This window comes from Oncorhynchus kisutch, linkage group LG23 (assembly GCF_002021735.2).
Source record: "Oncorhynchus kisutch isolate 150728-3 linkage group LG23, Okis_V2, whole genome shotgun sequence".
In the NCBI taxonomy this organism is placed as follows: Eukaryota; Metazoa; Chordata; class Actinopteri; order Salmoniformes; family Salmonidae; genus Oncorhynchus; species Oncorhynchus kisutch.
The window spans coordinates 35,702,717-35,724,133 of record NC_034196.2 but is presented as its reverse complement, the minus strand read 5'-3'; the positions used below and the strand labels follow the sequence as shown (position 1 = coordinate 35,724,133).

The following is a 21,417-nucleotide window of genomic DNA, read 5'->3' as shown; positions in this document are numbered from 1 at the left end:
GCACGTTGGGCTCACAAAAAATGCTCAGCACTATTCTGCACAAATAATATTATATTTGAATAAAGTATTGATTAAAATCAAAGTTTATTTGTCAGGAGCACAGGTAAATAGTACAATGTGTAAATAGTACAATGAAAGTATTACTTGCAGCTCTTCCTCAACTGCAGAATGGATGTAAAGTAGCAGAGTCAATCAATAGACAATAAGACAATACAAATAAAATTATCACAACAGTTGGTAAAAAAAGACAAGGTAATAAAACCTATAATAAAAAAACACAATCATTTAAAGATGTGCAGAAATCGCTCCACCACTTTCTGGTTGCAAAAATTATGTTTATGTCACAAAACAAGCAAGTATATTGTAGAGAGTAATTGTACCGTATAAACAACTGTGAATATATATTTTCCATAACCATAAATATTGTGTTTTCAGCTGTTTGAAGCTGGTGTACAAAACCCAAAGTAAAAAAAGCTAAACCGAAACTTAAGAGGAAACATAGAAATAGAACACATAAAACATATCTACTGTTTCTTAAACTTGCATTCGATGAGAATGACAGATCTGTAACACACATTTCTATGTAAATTTGGTTGGGTCGCTACATTTTGCAGCTTTAATGTAAAAATTGATAAAGGAGAGCAAATGTCCACAATTGATTAGGATTTCATGCCATGGGGTTGCTATCAAATATAACGTGAATAATGCATATGAACCTGGGTGGGAACGGACAAATCACAGCTCATGAGGCGTTTCTCTACCGACCAATGCGCAGAAGAGAAGTGCAATCGCTTTCTCAAACAAAGTGAACACTCGCAGTAAACTAACCCCTATTGCCATCTCATCTGACAGAACGGTCTCTTTACGAAATCATCATGCCATTCATTGATTTGGAAAGTAACTTACCTGCTAGTAAGTTTTCTGAGGATTTCTTGAAAAAGCTAGGGTCCAAAACAGCTGCTGTTCTAGGCAAACCCGAAGAGGTGAGTAGGTAGCTCTGGTTCACCGCGTTACAGTCGATAGCGCGCCGGACCTCGGGCTCGAAGGTCGAGGTTTCGAGACCTGCTCCCTGCTGTTTCATTACACTATATTTAATAACGCTACTGAGTGAAGTTGCCTCACTGCAGCTAAATAGCAGAGGTTACAAAATATCACCAATACAACATTCTCTATTGAGATTGCAGTTTACTGTAGCTTAGCTAGGTTGTGCTCGTGTGTGCATTTTTATGTTGTATTTTTTTATGTAGAGAATGATGTTGGTGGTGAAGCCTGGACTGCCAATGCTCATGGGTGGAACTTGCGCTCCGTGCGTCATACTGTCCGTGTCCGCCATCGGTGTCACTGACACTGCGGAGAAGAACAAGGAACACAGTGCCAATATCTTCCCTTTTCTTATTGGAGAACTTGGTCTTACTGAAGACAGGTTAGTAGCTGATTATGTGTGTAATATGCTACAAATCATTAGTTTTCATATGCAGACGACAAGGAGCTTGCTGTGGATAAAGGACAAAGTCATGTGATACCTCCTCTGATATTGAAAGTGGGAGTGTCCAACACAACTCAGTTATGACCAGTTCCTGTATCCTGTAGCCTCTTTAGAGCACAATTCAACATTGACTTCTCTAGCAAGTTTCTTATCTGCTATGCCATGGTGTTTCTGGATTTATGGACAGTGCAGGCAGATGTGTAGTTTAGGGCAAGGCTACTAATACAATAAGTTGTTGATTATAGCCTATGGCTTGTAAGGTGCTCCACTGCCTTGCAACAGCGTCATTCAAAGGGAATATAAATATAAAATATGTATTTACTATATACTGGATTTAATTTGATATTGCATAAATATAATATTGCATTTAGTAGATTTTAATTATATAAACATGATGTTTTGTGTATTTGATTTGCATGACATTAATCTAATTATAGGTTAACTTGTATTCTCCAGGATCGTGATCAGGTTCTATGCACTGGAGCCTCATCAGGTTGGAAAGAAAGGTACTGTTATGAGTTACCTGTAGGAGGCACTGTGGACAACAGATTGACTTCAAGCATCCATTCCACAACAGTTGCCATTGGAGAGGACAAACCCTGTCAGTGTTTCCAACACTCAATTGGACATGAGTGCCACATGTCGTCAATAAGACTTGATTTGCATTTTAGGATTATGGAATTTGTCCCCATGAAACTATGTCCTGGAACCAGGACTCATTCATTTATATTACTGTACATGTCTGCCATAGTAAACAGAACCACACATTTGACAAGCTAGATGATAAAATACCCTGATTAGAGGAAATGTAAGTCAATTGACCTGTATTCAATGTTATTACTATGTCATTTCAACTATTCATTTCATATCACAAGAACATTGGATAATGTGGTTATTTATTTATTTTTCTCTGCTGTTTTGGTGGTAAGAATCATAATGACTAACATACACTACTGTCACTTAGGGTGTCCTTGTTTTTGAAAGAAAAGCATGTTTTTTTGTCCATTTAAAATAACAAGAAATTGAGAGTTTCTCTGTCCAGTGTCTGTGTTCTTTAAACCATATTTTCTTTTTATTGGCCAGTCTGAGATAGGGCTTTTTCTTTGCAACTCAGCCTAGAAGGCCAGCATCCCGGAGATGCCTCTTCACTGTTGACATTGAGACTGGTGTTTTGTGGGTCCTATTTAATGAAGCTGCCAGTTGAGGACTTGTGAGGCGTCTGTTTCTCAAACTAGGCATTAATGTACTTGTCCTCTTGCTCAGTTGTGAACTGGGGCCTCCCACTCCTCTTTCTATTCTAGTTTGCGCTGTTCTGTGAAAGGAGTAGTACACAGCGTTGTACGAGATCCTCAGTTTCTTGGCAATTTCTCACATGGAATTGCCTTCATTTCTCAGAATCAAATCAAATTGATTTATACAGCCCTTCTTACATCAGCTGATATCTCAAAGAGCTGTACAGAAACCCAGCCTAAAACCCCAGAACAAGAATAGACTGACGAGTTTCAGAAGAAAATGATTTGTTTCTGGCCATTTTGAGCCTGTAATCGAAGATTTTTTCAATTTGTTCCAGTCGTTGGCAGCAGAGCACTGGAAGGAAAGGCGGCCAAAGGAAGTGTTGGCTTTGGGAAAGACTAGTGCAATATACAGTGGGGCAAAAAAGTATTTAGTCAGCCACCAATTGTGCAAGTTCTCCCACTTAAGATGAGAGAGGCCTGTGATTTTCATCATAGGTACACTTCAACTATGACAGACAAAATGAGGGGGAAAAAATCCAGAAAATCACATTGTAGGATTTTTAATGAATTTGTTTGCAAATGATGGTGGAAAATAAGTATTTGGTCAATAACAAAAGTTTATCTCAATACTTTGTTATATACCCTTTGTTGGCAATGACAGAGGTCAAACGTTTTCTGTAAGTTTCACAAGGTTTTCACACACGGTTGCTGGTATTTTGGCCCATTCCTCCATGCAGATCTCCTCTAGAGCAGTGATGTTTTGGGGCTGTTGCTGGGCAACACGGACTTTCAACTCCCTCCAAAGATTTTCTATGGGGTTGAGATCTGTACCTGCTGGAGCGCGTGCTGCAGGTGGGTGTTGCTATGGTGACCAATGAGCTGAGATAAGGCGGAGCTTTACCTAGCAAAGACTTAGATGACCTGGAGCCAGTGGGTTTGGCGACGGATATGTAGTGAGGACCAGCCAACGAGAGCTTACGGATGGCACTGTGATAAACTACATCCAATTTGATGAGAAGAGTGTTGGGGGTTATTTTGTAAATGACATCGCCTAAATCAAGGATCGGTAGGATAGTCAGTTTTACAAGGGTATGTTTGGCGGCATGAGTGAAGGAGGCTTTGTTGCGAAATAGGAAGCTGAGGGTGCGGGCAGCAATCGGTTGAAGAGCAGGCACTTATTTTTACTAGCATTTAAGAGAAGTTGGAGCCCACAAAAGGAGTGTTGTATGGCGTTGAACCCCGTTTGGAGGTTTGTTAACACAGTGTCCAAAGAAGGACCAGATCTGCCTTTTCCAGCTACAATAGTCATTTACAACATTAACAATGTCTACACTGTATTTCTGATCAATTTTATGTTATTTTAATGGATAAAAATGTGTATTTCTTTCAAAAACAAGGACATTTCTAAGTGACTCCATATTTAGGAACAGTGCACTGTAAACCAAGCTAATGTAAAAAAATATATATAAAAAAAAGTGCTATCTTTCCATGCAATACAGCCCACAACAGTCCAGTATTAGCCCTAATCTTGTCAAACAGCCATGTACATGTGAAGGCAAAAAAATACATGTATATTTCAACTGTGTGCTTGCTGTCCATACATTACACCATTTTGTATTTATTAGGATCCCTAATTAGCTGCCAAGGCAGCAGCTACACTTCCTGGGGTCCAAACAATATTGTTAGTCTTAAGTTTGCCTTGTAACAACCCCTGCTGGATCAGCTTATTAGTATACAGTAATGTCCTTTTGTTTGAAACAGCAAGGCAAATGAAGATGTTCTTGCTCATTCTCGTTTGACTTGTGTTGAATTCAGAACAACACCCCTTTAATCTTGCTGTATGCATGACATCTTTCAGGATGTTGTCTGCTTCTCCAGGTCCTCTGACAGGGCCAGGTAGAATCTCCCCTTAGCTTTATCCTTATTTATCAGCTTGGTCAGCAGAGCCACTGAGCCTCTTCTCTCTAGCTGCTCATCGTTAAGGATGTGAAAAGACAACTAGGGATGCATTACTTTCTTAGATTGAGAATTACTGCACAGTGATTACTCCCCATATCCCCATATTAGTCAAAAGATAAGACTATGTTACATACCTATATGTATTTTTTAAACTTCTCAGCGAGACTATTCTGGTTCATCTTCTCCAGGATCTTCAGAGTGATTGTCACAGCACCGTCCAGTCTGTAGCTCTGCACCATTTTATCCACTGTGTCCATCCTGTCTCTATTCTCCAGCATGCTCTTTGGGATGGGAGGATAGTCATTCAACACACCCTGAGTCAGGAACCACTGAAATCTCTTCAACCCGCCTGAGTCCAGATCCTCCATAATGTTAAGCAGCTGAGCAGAACTGATCACCATGGTTGATCACTACACACACTACTTCAGAACAAGGAGAAAAACTGGTTAAACTTTGACTGAAGCACCCTCTAATAATAGTTTTTTTAATACAGAAAAACAATACAACCTTTTAGTGTTTATTGAGACAAAACATCGTACCTTTTTGGTATCCAAAATAAGCCTTTCTCAGTACCAACGTGTCACGATTGCAACACCTGGGGTTTACTTTCACTTTTGACACCAGGAAATATCTGTATATGATTACACTCTGGCGGGAAACAACTCACAAACTCCTTCTTCCTTGGGTGTGTTTGTGAGAGAGAGACAGCGAGAGGCAGGTTTGACAGACTGAGGGTTCTGTAGGACTGCCCTGTTGTTAGTTGTGAAAATGGTCCTGTTAAAAACATGTAATTTCAGAAATGAAAATGAATATGAAGGACCAATAGACCTACAATAAGTGATTAGAATCAGGACCAGAACATGTGGATTAACATTGTGTTGGCCTGTTTGCATCTGTTATAAGTATGATTTACACCTGAGAATATTGTGCATACAAGTTTTGCTTTGTTTTCAGTATGAATGCAGTACTGGACAGTGCCTTGCACAGATTGAAGAGTACACTCTTCCACTGATCCTTGGTTATTATTGAAATGATCCCACAGTTCATTCAATTCAATGATGGACACCACTGCTGACAAATTACTATAAGAACCCATAACTAACCTCACATCATGTGGACCAGGTGATAGGCTACACATCCCATAATGTCGTGTACGAGTAGGACAAGACATAAGTGGCAACCACAGAAGGTAGAGCTGACAACAATTAGAACATTGGTTTACATTGAGGGTCACCCTGAGCCTAATTTAATTTGATGGAACTGTCCCCTCCCAACGAGGCCTCAACATTGACAGGGTGACTGGGGGAAGTGGTACAAACTCCATCAGTAAAGAAAAAAACCTATAAAGAATAATAAATTTTAAAAAACATTGACATCTACATGACAACATTGATGATCTGGAATTGTTATATAAACTGAAACAGTATTGGGTCTGGGAAACTCTGATATTGATCAGTTTTGCAGTCCTTCTAGCTTCATCACATAACTATAGTCTGTCATTAACATGTGCGAATGTAGCTGTTTGTTTATAATCTACTGCGAAAGCCACTTGCCACAGCTGACATCCCTCTAGGAAAAATTCAGCTGTTATATTGTATTCTTTTCTTTTCTATTAGTTACACTGCATTCTAGAATTATATTCTAGAATTATATTATATTATTGTGGCTGTACCTAAAACTGACTTAGTTCACAACAGCTGTCTTATCTAGGCTTGTGGTTCCCAACCTTTTTTGCTTACTGTACCACCAACTGAATTTTGCTCTGCCCGGAGTACACCTGAAGTACACCCTCGTGGGAATTTTACCAGTAAGCCATGGTCTCATGAGTCTTCTTAAGTATCCCCTGTGGATAGGCTAAGGAGCCCCGGTTGGGAACCACTGATCTAGGCTAATTTTCATCCTTAATTGGACCACCTAACTATTGCCATCACCATCATGAGTGCAGCCAGGATAGTCATGGCTAGAACAAATCCAGCTTTGGTAAATTAAGGTCAAAAGGTCATGCTTGAGTGTAGTCTGGCCCAGGAGTGGGAAGGTGAACGGAAAGGCTCTGGAGCAACGAACCGCCCTTGCTGTCTCTGCCTGGCCGGTTCCCCTCTTTCCACTGGGATTCTCTGCCTCTAACCCTATTACAGGGGCTGAGTCACTGGCTTACTGGGGCTCTTTCATGCCGTCCCTTCCTCTCTAGGTTTCTTCCTAGGTTTTGGCCTTTCTAGGGAGTTTTTCCTAGCCAACGTGCTTCAACACCTGCATTGCTTGCTGTTTGGGGTTTTAGGCTGGGTTTCTGTACAGCACTTTGAGATATCAGCTGATGTACGAAGGGCTATATAAATACATTTGATTTGATTTTGATTTGATGCGTTTAGCATTTTATGTAACCTAATTATCCTAACCTGCTAAGTTAATTATTCTAACCTGCTGCATAAGCACTTCAAAACATGACCCCAGGAGAGGAGAGCAACCCCAGCCAAAGCAAACTTGTGTAGGCTTGGACGGTTTCCAGGGAACCCGTTGCTATCAACAACGTGGACCATAAAACACCAAGGTCAGTTCTTTGCTCCAATCACAGATCAGCAATGTTTTGAATCAGCCAATCACCTATCAGAATGCTAGTCTACCAGAAGAATGGTGTTTTGGAGGAAGCTTTGCCTGTTGAATGAAATGCTAGCAAGCTAAGTAAAATATATTTCACAATATACATAATCTACCATTTCGAGGAATATTTGGGTTTTCACATGGTGAGTGACTTCTGATGATAATGCTACAGTAGACACTTCAACTTATTTTTAGCTAATCAATTTCTCCACATCGCAGTCTGTTTTAGCAGAAACTCGGTTTAGCAAAATAGCTAGCTAGCTAACGCTACCAGGCCATTACATGTGGTATCTACTATATTTCATAAGCTACGTATCTATCTAGCTTGCTAGTATAATGGCTAACTAACTACTTATCTTTTGATTGACAGACAATCTCCTACTAAACAAGAATCACATCTGACAGTGAATCAACCCCACCTTGTTTGTTTACACTTGCCCCAATTTCCTTGATTTTTGATGATGTACCCTTATCAAGGCCTGCTTTGCACCATTGACTCTGTTTCTGACAGTGGTTGAGCTGATGAGGGAGTTATTTTGTGGCCTTTGCGTAGTTGACACACAGCTTTTTTTTTTTACAGAAAAAAGCACTGAGAACCCGATCAATCTCACCACCCCTACATGTGCACGTGAATGAGACCACGCATGTGCGTGTGAAGAAGAGTAGGAGCCCTGCCAGGACACCACAGGTTGGAAAAACCTTTTCAGGGGAACACTTTGAAAAGTTCATTAGATGTCCTAGTTTCCTATCAATACAGTTCTGATTCAGGGCCTGAGGTGCTGAATTGATACGAAAAGCATGGAGAATGTTTTACACTATTTCCAAGGGTCTCTGAATGTATACTCTTTCTTTTATGCTATTTGATACTGTATACCATGCACTACATGTAAAAGCATAGTGTCTCCCTTGAGTTTTATGCTGTCTGTTTTTTAGGGTAAGACTAAAGGCGATGGAGGGAACCTGCGACCTACTGCAAAGGTCAAGACACGAGTGCCGTGGATACGGCCTGGGAAGGCCTCCATACGGGATGCCTCCTACAAATGGGAGGTCTGACATGCTATTCGCTCCTTTTATCTTGTCTGTCTATTTATCTTAATTGCCACTAATACAATGTATCCATACGCCTATTAAAGCAGTATCTTTATAAAATAACTAATTTCAAGACTATCCTATCAACGCTTTCAATAATATGTTATAAAATGGATCAAAAGACGCAATGTTTCCAGAGTCTGTGGTCACTGAATCTATTCATGTCTCAGGGGCATACTCATCGTCTGGAGATCACACCATTACCTCAGTCTGAGATCTCCCACTCTCTGCTGCGATTTGCCGACCTCTCGTCAGAGGAGGAGGAAGTGTTGCATGGACGAATCAACCAGTACGAGAGGAAGATTGACAGCCTGAAGACTGAGGTCAGCACGTTCAAAAGTGTGGTCTGTCCCTCCTGTAAAATTCTCCTTAGGACCGGATGCACAAGTTCCCCTAGTTCCCTACCTCTTGATACAACATTTATTTAATCTTATAAGTGTGTGTGTGTGTGTATAGGTGGAGCTGCGAAGGAAGGAGTAGCTGCTGGAGTGGCAGTCTGAGAAACTTAGCGCCTCCCAGCAGGTCATCGAGGAGCAGGAGGAGGAGCTGGCCGAGGTGTGCAATGAGCTGGAGGTCACGGAGAGGGAGAACTCCCGCCTGCGCCACTCCATGGAGAAGATGCTGGACGAGAGCGACTGCACCAGCAGGTATGGACCAGACAGACGCACTTGAAACCATAGTTTATTTTAATTGACTTTGTTTTCGTAACGTTACAGCTTATAACTTATTTTCTTATTTTTGCCCTGTATTAAAAATGTACTGTATTTTATGGACAGTGTTAGTCAGAAAGTAGAGAGGGAAACAGATAGTGAGTGGCAGACAGAGAGGAAGATGGGATTCAATACCCTGTTGCCTGCAGGTATGAGTTGTCCAGAGTTGTTATGACTGTGATGATGAGCCATGATTCTCAGACGCCTTTAACTCATTAATAGTCCTTGTAATAAAATAAGGTCTATTTAGTAGTTCTTTATATATAACATCTGATTTATTGTCGAGAGCCACCAGTGACTCGCGAGCCATGCAAAATATCACTGGCCTGTTATAATGTCATACAATGATATGACTACCTGTCACCCTAGACACACTCCAATTTGCTTACCGCCCCAATAGGTCCACAGACGATGCAATCGCCATCACACTGCACACTGCCCTATCCCATCTGGATAAGAGGAATATCTATGTAAGAATGCTGTTCATTGACTACACCATAGTTCCCTCCAAACTCATCATTAAGCTTGAGACCCTGGGTTCTCGACCCCGCCCTGTGAAACTGGGTCCTGGACTTCCTGACGGCTGCCCCCAGGTGGTGAAAGTAGGATCCTCAACACTGGGGCCCCACCAGGGTGCGTTCTCAGCCCCCTCCTGTACTCCCTGTTCACCCACAACTGCGTGGCCATGCACGCCTCCAACTCAATCATCAAGTTTGCAGACGACACAACAGTGGTAGGCTTGATTACCAACAACGACGAGACAGCCTACAGGGAGGAGGTGAGGGCCTTCGGGGGGTGGTGTCAGGAAAATAATCTCTCACTCAATGTCAGCTTCTCTTCAACCTCAGGAGGCTGAAAAAATGTGGCTTGTCATTGGAAACGCTCACTAAATTTTACAGGTGCACAATTGAGAGCATCCTGTCGGGCTGTATCACCACCTGGTACGGCAACTGCACCGCCCACAACTGCAGGGCTCTCCAGAGGGTGGTGCGGTCTGCACAACGCATCACCGGGGACAAGCTCCCTGCCCTCCAGGACACCTACAACACCCAATGTCACAGGAAGAAAGAAATATAATCAAGGACAATAACCACCCGAGCCACTACCTATTCACCCCGCTTCCATCCAGAAGGCGAGGTCAGTACTGGTGCATCAAAGCTGGGACAGAGAGATTGAAAAACAGGTTCTATCTCAAGGCCATCAGATTGTTAAACAGCCACCACTAGCACAGAGAGGCGGCTGCCTACTTACAGACTTGATATCATTGGCCAATTTAATAAATGGAACACTAGTCACTTTAATTCTGCCACTTTAAGAATGTTTACATATCTTGCATTATTCATCTCATATGTTTTATACTGTATCCTTCACTATCTATTCTTTACTATCTATTGCATCTTAGCTGCTCTGTCACTGCTCATCCATATATTTTATACATATATATTCTCATCCCATTCCTTTACTAGATTGTGTGTATTAGGTTTTGTTGTGGAGTTGTTAGATATTACCTGTTAGATACTGCTGCACTGTCGGATCTAGAAGCATAAGCATTTCACTACACTCGCAGTTACATCTGCTAACCATGTGTATGTGACCAATAAAATTGATTTTAAATGATAATGTGTTCTCAGTCAATTTACCTGGTCAAATAAAATAAAATCTGAGTGTACAAAACATTAATAACACTTACTCTTTCCATGACAGACTGACCAGGTGAATCTAGGTGAAAGCTATGATCCCTTATTGATGTCACTTGTTAAATCCACTTCAATCAGTGTAGGTGAAGGGGAGGAGACAGGTTAAAGAATGATTTTTAAGCCTTGGGACAAGACAAAAGATTTAAGTGACTTTGAACGGGGTATGGTAGTAGGTGCCAGGCGCGGCGGTTTCTGTCAACAACTGCAGCGCTGCTGGGTTTTTTAAGCTCAACAGTTTCCAATGTGTATCAAGAATGGTACAACACCCAAAGGACATCCAGCCAACTTGACACAATTGTGGGAAGCATTGGAGTCAACATAGGCCAGCATCGACACCTTGTAGAGTCCAGGCACCAACGAATTGAGGCTGTTCTGAGGGAAAAGGGGGGTGCAACTCAATATTAGGAAGGTGTTCTTAATGTTTTGTATACTTAGTGTATAATTAAGCAATAAAGCCTGTGGGGGTGTGGTAGAACCATTAGCCATATACCACAAACCCCCAAGATGCATTATTGCTATTATAAACTGGTAACCAACATAATTAGAGCAGTAAAAATAAATGTGGTATACAGTCTGATATACCACATCTGTCAGCCAATCAGCATTCAGGGCTCAAACCACCCAGTTTATAATACAACAATCTTTCCTTTCTGTGTCCCATATTCACAATCTGCAATTCCTCTGCCTCTCATACGACGTCTGCCTACACATCTGTCCAGACTAGACAGGTCTATGGAGTCGATGCAGCTGGAGAAGGACACTCTGCTCAGGAAGTTGATGGAGGCTGAGATAGATGGGACAGAGGCTGCAATACAGGTGTCAGCCCACAGAGAGACCATCACTAAGATGAGGAGTGTCAGCACCAGCGTGAGTGACAACAGAGACGGGGTTAGGGGGTTCAGCACAATTTCAATTCAGGGGATGGATTGACATGCCAATTCAGTCTATTTGTTATTTTCAGAGGGGATATTAGGTAACTTCCTCAGTTGACTGAATTGACCCCAACCATGCTAAGAAACCAATATATGTTTTCAAAATGCATATGGTAGGTGCAACCTCAGGATATAATGTAGGTGTTGAAATATGAAATTCTTTAATTTGGTTGGAAAAGAGGATGTCTGGGACTGAGTCTTCTCTCCTGGCGCGTCAGAAGGAGCTGCTGCTCCAGAAATTGGAGACGTTTGAGGCCACCAACATCACGCTGCGCCACCTACTGAGGGAACAGCACGGACGTGAGGTACCGGTACATGCTTCAGGCCAGTAGAGGTCAGATTGGCCTGCAGTAGAGTAGAACTTACTTTTAGCTATAACATGCCTTGATTTAGGGCCACAGCATGATTAGCAAAGATACTTTACTTACCCTGAACCCTAACCCTACTTGAACCCCTAAGTTTCAACAACTTCCAGGATGGTGAAAATGCTGACAAGATGAGGAACCAATGACTTTCAGGAGCAGGATGAGGCAGCAAGCCAATTACAACTCACAATCTCATGTTGTGGCCCGAAATAAGGCCCTCTCTTATAACTGCACTTTTACCTGTTGTGGTGGCTGTTTCTTGTTTGTTTTTTGAACAGCTGGAATCCACGAGGATGTCAGAACAGAAAGATGTACTTCTGAAGAGGCTGACAGACACAGAGGCAGAAAAAAATATTCCTTGAATAACGAATCACCAAAATGTCCTCTTCAAAATGGTTTGTGCTCTTGGGGCAGTTGATGAATAGAAGAAGGTCCTACTGAAGTTTATGTCTGTGTCATTCGTAAGGCATACATTACACTATAAGCATATTATAAACATGGCATGTCATCACACAGAATATTGTGGTGAAACTGCAAGAGAAAGAGAGGGAGGTGAAGCAACTGACTACGCTTCTGGACACAGAGAAGGTGAAGTACAGAGGCAGTAATGTGTCTCACACACTCACAGCGTGTTCATCAAATATTTAATTATTTGAATGATTATGATACTGTATTTTCTGTCTGTTGATGTTCCAGGAGAATGCTAAGACCACAGGCGAATTGTCTAAAGTGCTGGAGTCTACTCGTGCAGACTTGCAGAGCCAGTTACGCAGCAAAGAGGCTGACAACAACCGCCTTGCTGTGCAAATCAAGGTAGAGTAGAGTGACATGTTTGTTGTGTGGATTCTGTTTAGTACGCAATTCATCTTGCTCTGGAGCAGCTTCATTTTGCTATATTTACATACTTTGCCTATGCCTTATTGTAAAAGAAAAGTGAAAAGATAATTCCCACTACAAATATTTTTTCTTCTGCAGACAATTTCTTCCTGTATGTTTTTTTTTCACCCTCTGCTTTCGGATTTGTCAAGAACCTGGAGTGGGCGGCCAGTCAGCAGCAGGGAGAGATGGGTCACCTGCTGGAGCAGTTGCGGGGTCTGAAACTTCAGGCTGAGGCCGACAAAGAGGACCTGAAGAGGGCCACACGGGCCCAGAAACACCGGGATGAACGCAGCGAAGATACCGCCGGGCAGCTCAGCACCCAGCTACTGGATGTGGTAGGTGAAGGGGAGGAGAAGGTGGCCTAACTGTGTCTAATTTTTATTTTAAAAACTGACCTTGAATCAGTGCTTAGGAACAAGATATCCCACAGAAGAATAGCTTGATGATTAGTCAACCTTTGTTAGTAATGGGCTAGAACAACAGCCAGATGTACCGTGTAGCTCTGCGGGGCCTGGCTTAAATAATGTTCAAATCTATTGGATGATATTGTTGACTTCACAGGAGAATCAGATGGCAGAGGCCCTATCAGCAGCAGAGAACTGGCGTGGTCGCCATGCCCAGGAAATGAAGGACAAGACTCAGCTAGAGATGGGTCTCAGTCCTCAACAGGTGAGAGAAGCTTCAGTTGATTGACCATTTTCTCCCAAAATAAGAGGGGACACAGAATCAAGCACAATCATGAATATGTCAAATGTAAAATATAGTCAAATCAAAGTCATTGGTCGCATACGCCATTTATAGATATTTTTCATTGGGCTTTAAAGGGGAATGTAAACACTTTAGGAAGTAAAGCTAAGCAACGTTACAGTTAGCTGACATTCTAAAGCCTAGTGTTTCCCTTCCCCTTTAATCTGTTTCTGTACCAATCCATTATGTGGTACTTTCTTATTTTACGAGAATCCCATTTCTACCCGGTACCTAACAAATCGTATGTGTTGGTTCTGGTTTCAGTACATTAAAGATACAAACGTAATTAATTATTCATAGATTTAGCTGACCAGATAATAGATTGCTTCATTGCATCATAACACCGATTTGCGGTCAGATTATTCTGGTACACACATGTACACCGTTCTATACTGCAGGCTGACAGCCATATGTGTGTGTTTCCCTCATTCAGGCCAGGTTATCTGCTGTGGAGTAGAAGCTGGCTCTGTCCCAGTCAGAGGTACAACAAGTCAAAGCCTCTGTGAAGCAATACGAGAGCCTGGTAGACAGCTATAAGACCCAGGTATGTACACACACACACACACACACACACAAGTATACGCCCACGTCGTACCCATATACAGTGCCCACAAACATGCAATAATATACTAAATGAAAGAGAATTAAGCAATAAGGCCCGAGGAGGTGTGGTATATGGCCAATATACCACGGCTAAGGGCTGTTCTTATGCACAACGCAAGGCGGGGTCAGACCGTGTACCACGGGTATGACAAAACATTTATTTCTAATTACAGGGGTAACCAGTTCATAATAGCAGTAAGGCACCTCGGGGGATTTGTAGTATATTACCAATATACCACAGCTAAGGGCTGTATCCAGGCACTCCGCTTTGCGTCGTGCGTAAGAACAGCCCTTAGCCATGGTATATTGGCCATATACAGTTGAAGTCTGAAGTTTACATACACCATAGCCAAATACATTTAAACTCAGTTTTTCACAAGTCCTGACATTTAATCAGAGTAAAAATTCCCTGTCTTAGGTCAGTTAGGATCACCACTTTATTTTAAGAATGTCAAATGTCAGAATAATTGTAGAGAGAATGATTTATTTCAGCTTTTATTTCTTTCATCACATTCCCAGTGGGTCAGAAGTTTACATACACTCAATTTTGTAGCATTGTCTTTAAATTGTTTAACTTGGGTCAAATGTTTCGGGTAGCCTTCCACGAGCTTCCCACAATAAATTGGGTAAATTTTGGCCCATCCTTCCTGACAGAGCTGGTGTAACTGCGTCAGGTTTGTAGGCCTCCTTGCTCGCACACGCTTTTTCAGTTCTGCCCACAAATTTTCTATAGGATTGAGGTCAGGGCTTTGTGATGGCCACTCCAAAACCTTGACTTTGTTGTCCTTAAGCCATTTTGCCACAACTTTGGAAGTATGCTTGGGGTCATTGTCCATTTGGAAGACCCATTTGCGACCAAGCTTTAACTTCCTGACTCATGTCTTGAGATTTTGCTTCAATATATCCACATAATTTTCATGCCTCATGATGCCATCTATTATGTGAAGTGCACCAGTCTCTCCTGCAGCAAAGCGCGCCCACAACATGATGCTGCCACCCCTGTGCTTCATTGTTGGGATGGTGTTCTTCGGCTTGCAAGCCTCACCCTTTTTCCTCCAAACATAACCGTGGTCATTATGGCCAAACAGTTCTATTTTTGTTTCATCAGACCAGAGGACATTTTTCCAAAAAGTACGATTTTTGTCCCCATGTGCATTTGCAAACTGTAGTCTGGCTTTTTTATGACGGTTTTGAAGCAGTGGCTTCTTCCTTGCTGAGCGGCCTTTCAGTTTATGTCGATATAGGACTCGTTTTACTGTGGATAGTTACTTTTGTACCTGTTTCCTCCAGCATCTTCACAAGGTCCTTTGCTGTTGTTCTGGGATTAATTTGCACTTTTCGCACCAAAGTACGTTCATCTCCAGGAGACAGAACGCGTCTCCTTCTTGAGCGGTATGACGGCTGCGTGGTCTCATGCTGTTAATACTTGCGTACTATTGTTTGTACAGATGAACGTGGTACCTTCAGGCATTTGGAAATTGCTCCCAAGGATGAACCAGACTTGTGGAGGTAAAAAAATAAATACATTGATTTTCCCATGTCAAGCAAAGAGGCACTGAGTTTGAAGGTAGGTATTGACTCAAATTATGTCAATTAGCCTATCAGAAGCTTCTAAAGCCATGACATAATTTTCTGGAATTTTCCAAGCTGTTTAAAGGCACAGTCAACTTCTGACCCAATGGAATTGTGATACAGTGAATTATAAGTGAAATAATTGTTGGAAAAATTACTTGTCATGCACAAAGTAGATGTCCTAACCGACTTGCCAAGACTATAGTTTGTTAACAAGACATTTGTGGAGTGGTTGAAAAATGAGTTTTAATGACTCCAACCTAAGTGTATGTAAACTTCCGACTTCAACTGTACCACACCCCCCTTGTGCCTTATTGCTTAAATAAATAACTGTGTGTGTGTGTGTGTGCGTGCGTGCACTGTTCCTGGATGCCCTATGTGTGTTAGTGCATCTGTGTAATGCTAGCCATTGCCCATCACTCAGGTGGTGAAGACGCGGGCGAAGGCGGACGAGTATTGTGCCAGGCTGGGACAAACGGAATGCGAGGCGCAGGAGGTCCGGGACCAGATGGAGAGGGAGTTGGAGGTGGTGCGTAGGGAGCTGCTGGGCCGGCTGACAGAGCTGGAGCCTCTTCCTGAGGCACTGCGGTGCACCGAGGTCCTACTGGAGGAAGCTCAGGACAGGGAACACGCCCAGGAGAGACACAGCACCGAGCTGACCACTGCCCTGTCCGACCTGCGCATGAAGGTGTGTATGTGGAGGGGGGCAGTGGAAAGTGTGTGTGTGTGTGTATGGGAGCTGGGAAGTGTGTGTGTGTGAGTGTGTGTGTGTGTGTGTGTGTGTGTGTGCCACCTTGGCTGACCTGAGCATGGTGTGTGTGCTGCACACAAAACTTAATGGTATGCTTCCAGACTGTGGATTTATTGGTGTTATTAATGGTTTATTAATCGGTGGTGTGTGTGTGTGTGTCTCTCTCTAGGTGGAGCAACAAGGCACCCAGGTGGAGCTGGTGAGAGTGAAGAACTCGGTCCTGTTGGAGGAGAACAAACAGCTGCAACACCGTGTGGAGAGTCTAGAGAGGTCAGACAGTTACGGCCATTCCAGAGCCTGACACTTGCAGTGACCCGCATGAATATCATTACACACTGAACAGTATGAGTTTGTATGTGTGTACAGTGTGCATGTTCCTGTGTGTGTTTGTAATATGATAACTAATATCAGGGGTGCAACTTTCGCTGGGGACAGGGGGACATGCATTTTTGTGCCCCCCCAGTTTTATCATTGGAATGTGATACAAAACGAGGCAACGGTGTGCTTTGCGGACGCCTCCGAGCGGTCGTGTAGGCTGTTTGGAGTGTTTATCAGACTATAAAAATTAAATAATAATAATTTTAAAAGTATGTCCCCCCCACCAAAGTCGCGCCCCTGACTACTACAGTTGAAGACTGAAGTTTACATACACTTAGGTTGGAGTCATTAAAACTCGTTTTTCAACCACTCCACAATTTTCTTGTTAACAAACTATAGTTTTGGCAAGTCGGTTAGAACATTTCTCCAACAATTGTTTACAATTTCACTTATAATTCACTGTATCACAATTCCACTGAGTCAGAAGTTTAAATACACTAAATTAACTGTGCCTTTAAACAGCTTGGAAAATTCCAGAAAATGATATCATGGCTTTAGAAGCTTCTGATAGTCTAATTGACATCATTTTAGTCAATTGGAGGTGTACCTGTGGATGTATTTCAAGGCCTACCTTCAAACTCAGTGCCTCTTTGTTTGACCTCATGGAAAAATCTAAAGAAATCAGCCAAGACCTCAGAAGAAAAATTGTAGACCTCCACAAGTCTGGTTCATCTGTACAAACAATAGTACGCAATTAGAAACACCATGGGACCACGCAGCCGTCATACCGCTCAGGAAGGAGACGAGTTGTGTCTCTTAGAGATGTGTCTTAGAGATGAATGTATTTGGTGCGAAAAGTGCAAATCAATCCCAGAACAACAGCAAAAGACCTTGTGAAGATGCTGGAGGAAACAGGTACAAATGTTTCTATATCCACAGTAAAACAAGTCCTATATCGACATAACGTGAAAGGCCGCTCAGCAAGGAAGAAACCACTGCTCCAAAACCGCCATAAAAAAGCCAGACTATGGTTTGCAACTGCACATGGGGGCGAAGATTGTACTTTTTGGAGAAATGTCCTCTGGTCTGATGAAACAAAAATAAAACTGTTTGGCCATAATGACCATTTGTTTTGTTTGGAGGGAAAGGGGAGGCTTGCAAGCCGAAGAACACCATCCCAACTGTGAAGCACGGATGTGGCAGCATCATGTTGTTGGGGGTGCTTTGCTGCAGGAGGGACTGGTGCACTTCACATAATAGATGGCATCATGAGGAATGAAAATTATGTGGATATATTGAAGCAAAATCTCAAGACATCAGTCAGGAAGTTAAAGCTTGGTCGCAAATGGGTCTTCCAAATGGACAATGAACTCAAGCATATTTCCAAAGTTGTTGCAAAATGGATTAAGGACAACCAAGTCAAGGTTTTGGAGTGGCCATCACAAAGCCCTGACCTCAATCCTATAGAGAATTTGTGGGCAGAACTGAAAAGTGTGTGCGAGCAAGGAGGCCTACAAACCTGACTCAGTTACACCAGCTCTGTCAGGAGGAATGAGCAAAAAATTCACCCAACTTATTGTGGGAAGCTCGTGGAAGGCTACCCAAAACGTTTGACCCAAGTTAAACAATTTAAAGGCAATGCTACCAAATACTAATTGAGTGTATGTAAACTGCTGACCCACTGGGAATGTGATGAAAGAAATAAAAGCTGAAATAAATCATTCTCTCTACTATTATTCTGACATTTCACATTCTTAAAATAGTGGTGATCCTAACTGACTTAAGACAGGGAATTTTTACTCTGATTAAATGTCAGGAATTGTGAAAAACTGAGTTTAAATGTATTTGGCTATACTGTATGTAAACCTCCGACTTCAACTGTATATCCAAAGTGACATACAGTACAGTGTTAGTGTGTGACCCTGGCGGATACATGTGACCCCCCCCTCTGTGTGTGTTTATGTATCCCGTGTGATGTATGTGTGAGCTTACATGGGTCGTACAGCCCTCCCCTCTATCTCTCCCTTTAACCACCCTATCCCTCCCTCCCTCCTTCCCACCCTGTCTCTCCCTTACAGGAAGTTGGAGGAGGCCACCAGTCAATACAGGGACCTGGCAGGGGTGATCGCCAAGCGGGAGGAGACCATCCACAGCAACCATCTCTGTCTGGAGGAGAAGGCCCGTGAGTGCACCCACCTGACCCGCCAGCTGGAGGAGGCTTTAGAAGACGCCCGACTGCAGGTCTGTCTGGGGCTCCTGGCTGCCTGGGGACAGTGGGAGGCTGGGGAGCAGTCATTTTCAGACAACAAAAATCTCACCACGACATCAGCTAAAATACTATGACAATAGTTTTCTTCCCTGAGGATGTTTTATCTTTGTTGTAACAAGGTGAGAAGTCCGTTGCTCTGTCTGATGGAGTATCTCTGTCCTGGTGTATAGGTGTCCAACATCCGGGAGCGTGCGTCCACCAAAGAGCGCTCCACCCAGTCCAAGGTGGTGGACCTAGAGACACAGTTGAGCAGAACCGCCACAGAACTCACCACCCTACGCCGTAGCAAAGAGGAGGTGTGGGCGAGTGTTTTAAAAATGCACATCTCTCGTGTAAAACTCTGATTATAATCTATGATAGTCTCTAAACCTATTGTGGTCAAAGACATTGAATCACGACAATACTGACCTTACACAATCAGAGATCATTTCATAACTATTTGTGTGCTCCCCTTCAGGTGGAGCGGCGTTACCAGTCGCGTCTGCAGGATGTGAAGGATCGTCTGGAGCAGTCAGACAGCATCAACAGGAGTCTGCAGAACTACGTCCAGTTCCTCAAAGCATCCTATGCCAACGTGTTCGGCGACTTAGTCCTCACCAGCTCTCTGCGGGCCCCCTCTCCTATCTGAGGGGACCATCCCCGAAGATTCTCTCAGAACACAGACACACACACCTATCCCATCTGAGGATACTCTCCCCAAACACACTTATTTATCCAGGTCCATTTTCAGAGGGCTCTTTTCATCTATATGAAATATGTGGATTTTGAGTGTGTATATGTTACAATTATACAATATCAATATGGCTATAATATATCACTTTTTTCAAGAAAGGAAAGTGCTGTTTGCAGACATTAATAGTTTACACAGTCTTCACTTCCAGCTTGGAAAAGTACACCCAAACACGCTTCAGTCCTGCTAAAACAAAAAAGGAATCATCTGTTCGGCTGAGGGACTTGGAAATCCCAAAAAACCACTCCTTTACCCCAGGACGCTTTAACTAGTGACTATCAGGGAGAATACAGAAAAAGGAGCCTTCTGTTTCTGGGTAAATCTGATACATTTATTGACAGGACAAAAAAACAATAGGCTTACGTTTAGGCATGAATCACCTTCATCAGAGCCTGACTCCCGGAAAGTCACTAGTTGAATAATATATGCCATTTAGCAGTCGCTTTTATCCAAAGCAACTTATGCGTGCATACATTTTATGTATGGGTAGCTCTGGGAATCAAATCCACAACCCTGGCATTGCTGACGCCATGCTCTACCAACTGAAGTGTGCTGGGATAAGGAATGTTTTGGGGATTTACTTCCTGCTTGTCTACAGTAATTGTTACAGTTGTCCTATAGTTGTTGATGTCCTACTAAGTCCATTATGTTTTCACCTCTACGGTTCATGATATCTCAGCAAACTGTATCATTCTTTCCTGTACAACACTATATAGCTAGCCACCCACCTAACAAATGTACTGTACCAAACCATAGCTGTCTAGCTACCCTGTCGCATAGTTGTCATATACAGCATCCGTCTATTTATCATCTTATCATGTTACGGAATTGTTCCATTTGTGCTATGATTGATTAGCCTGGTCCCAGATCTTTTTGTGCTATCATGTCAACTCCTTGTCATGTTTGGCGTGACGAGGAGCGGCATGTTGACACAAAAAGAATAGTACCCAGGCTAATGATTGGTGCTATCTGCTAACCAAGGCCATATCAATGAAACTAATGATTTAGTTTGGGTTGTTTTTACTGTTTATTTGGGTCAGTAGGAGTTGATGTGCTCTTGGCGATAATTGTAATAGTTGTACTTCTACTTTAATTATGAAATAGGATATATTTTTTATACTTTAATAAATTATTTTATATACCTTGAAAGTGTTGTTACAATAAAGCAATTTAAAAGGTCCTTTTTTTTCTGGTAATAGCTGTTGTGTCTTTGGCATCATTAAACTGAAGATGGATCTCTATCAAAATGTCTCTAATTATTACGTGATTAAACTACTTAATCACGTAACTGTAATTAACTAGGAAGTCGGGGCACCAAGGAAAATATTCAGATATTCCTAATATAACTTTCAGATATTTTAATATCTGATCACCTAGTCTTCTGATTAATGAATTATTCTTTACCTCACGTTAGTCTCATTCCAAATGTCGTAAATTGTTGGTTATCTGCACAAACCCAGTCTTCACTATGAGTCATCCA

At 42.3% G+C, this 21,417-nt stretch overlaps 3 protein-coding genes and 1 long non-coding RNA gene across 5 annotated transcripts; 3 read left to right on the top strand and 1 right to left on the bottom strand.

Annotated features, from left to right (window-relative positions):
* The first annotated feature begins 27 nt into the window (after positions 1-27).
* ddt (D-dopachrome tautomerase) lies at positions 28-2,517 on the top strand. The gene is made up of 3 exons (XM_020457651.2): positions 28-983; positions 1,248-1,423; positions 1,943-2,517. Exons 1-3 carry the CDS (start codon positions 876-878, stop codon positions 2,013-2,015), a joined length of 357 nt encoding a protein of 118 aa, XP_020313240.1. The 5' UTR covers positions 28-875; the 3' UTR covers positions 2,016-2,517.
* A 1,856-nt stretch (positions 2,518-4,373) lies between these two features.
* On the bottom strand, positions 4,374-5,342 carry LOC109868220 (uncharacterized). 2 transcript variants are annotated; one of them, XR_004204955.1, is made up of 3 exons: positions 5,220-5,342; positions 4,815-5,102; positions 4,374-4,689 (listed from the first exon to the last, which is right to left on the bottom strand). It is a non-coding gene; the product is annotated as an uncharacterized LOC109868220 (long non-coding RNA). The 2 variants fall into 2 exon arrangements; XR_002251890.2 differs by having other exon boundaries at positions 4,815-5,099; positions 5,220-5,341.
* A 1,708-nt stretch (positions 5,343-7,050) lies between these two features.
* Positions 7,051-9,526, top strand: LOC116352888 (outer dense fiber protein 2-like). Its single transcript, XM_031802366.1, has 6 exons — positions 7,051-7,418; positions 7,856-7,963; positions 8,209-8,322; positions 8,535-8,687; positions 8,821-9,011; positions 9,475-9,526. The coding sequence occupies exons 1-5, from the start codon at positions 7,416-7,418 to the stop codon at positions 8,842-8,844; spliced, it is 402 nt and encodes a 133-aa protein (XP_031658226.1). The 5' UTR covers positions 7,051-7,415; the 3' UTR covers positions 8,845-9,011; positions 9,475-9,526.
* Positions 9,527-11,132: 1,606 nt separating this feature from the next.
* LOC109868763 (outer dense fiber protein 2-like) lies at positions 11,133-21,117 on the top strand. The gene is given in 13 exon segments (XM_031802367.1): positions 11,133-11,638; positions 11,883-12,008; positions 12,347-12,419; positions 12,583-12,656; positions 12,765-12,881; positions 13,097-13,282; positions 13,509-13,616; positions 14,128-14,238; positions 16,294-16,557; positions 16,790-16,890; positions 19,017-19,179; positions 19,378-19,503; positions 19,665-21,117. Coding segments are annotated over 13 exon segments (1,746 nt in total). The 5' UTR covers positions 11,133-11,512; the 3' UTR covers positions 19,836-21,117.
* Positions 21,118-21,417: the final 300 nt, after the last annotated feature.

What these genes read in the sequence shown, in the direction of transcription:
- ddt (XM_020457651.2), top strand. Translation starts at nt 876, where the DNA reads ATGCCATTCATTGATTTGGAAAGTAACTTACCTGCTAGTAAGTTTTCT. An exon ending in TTCTAGGCAAACCCGAAGAG is followed by an intron (nt 984 to 1,247) that starts GTGAGTAGGTAG and finishes TTTTTTATGTAG; the next exon opens with AGAATGATGTTGGTGGTGAA. An exon ending in CTTGGTCTTACTGAAGACAG is followed by an intron (nt 1,424 to 1,942) that starts GTTAGTAGCTGA and finishes TGTATTCTCCAG; the next exon opens with GATCGTGATCAGGTTCTATG.
- LOC116352888 (XM_031802366.1), top strand. An exon ending in GCCCTGCCAGGACACCACAG is followed by an intron (nt 7,964 to 8,208) that starts GTTGGAAAAACC and finishes TCTGTTTTTTAG; the next exon opens with GGTAAGACTAAAGGCGATGG. An exon ending in ATGCCTCCTACAAATGGGAG is followed by an intron (nt 8,323 to 8,534) that starts GTCTGACATGCT and finishes TTCATGTCTCAG; the next exon opens with GGGCATACTCATCGTCTGGA.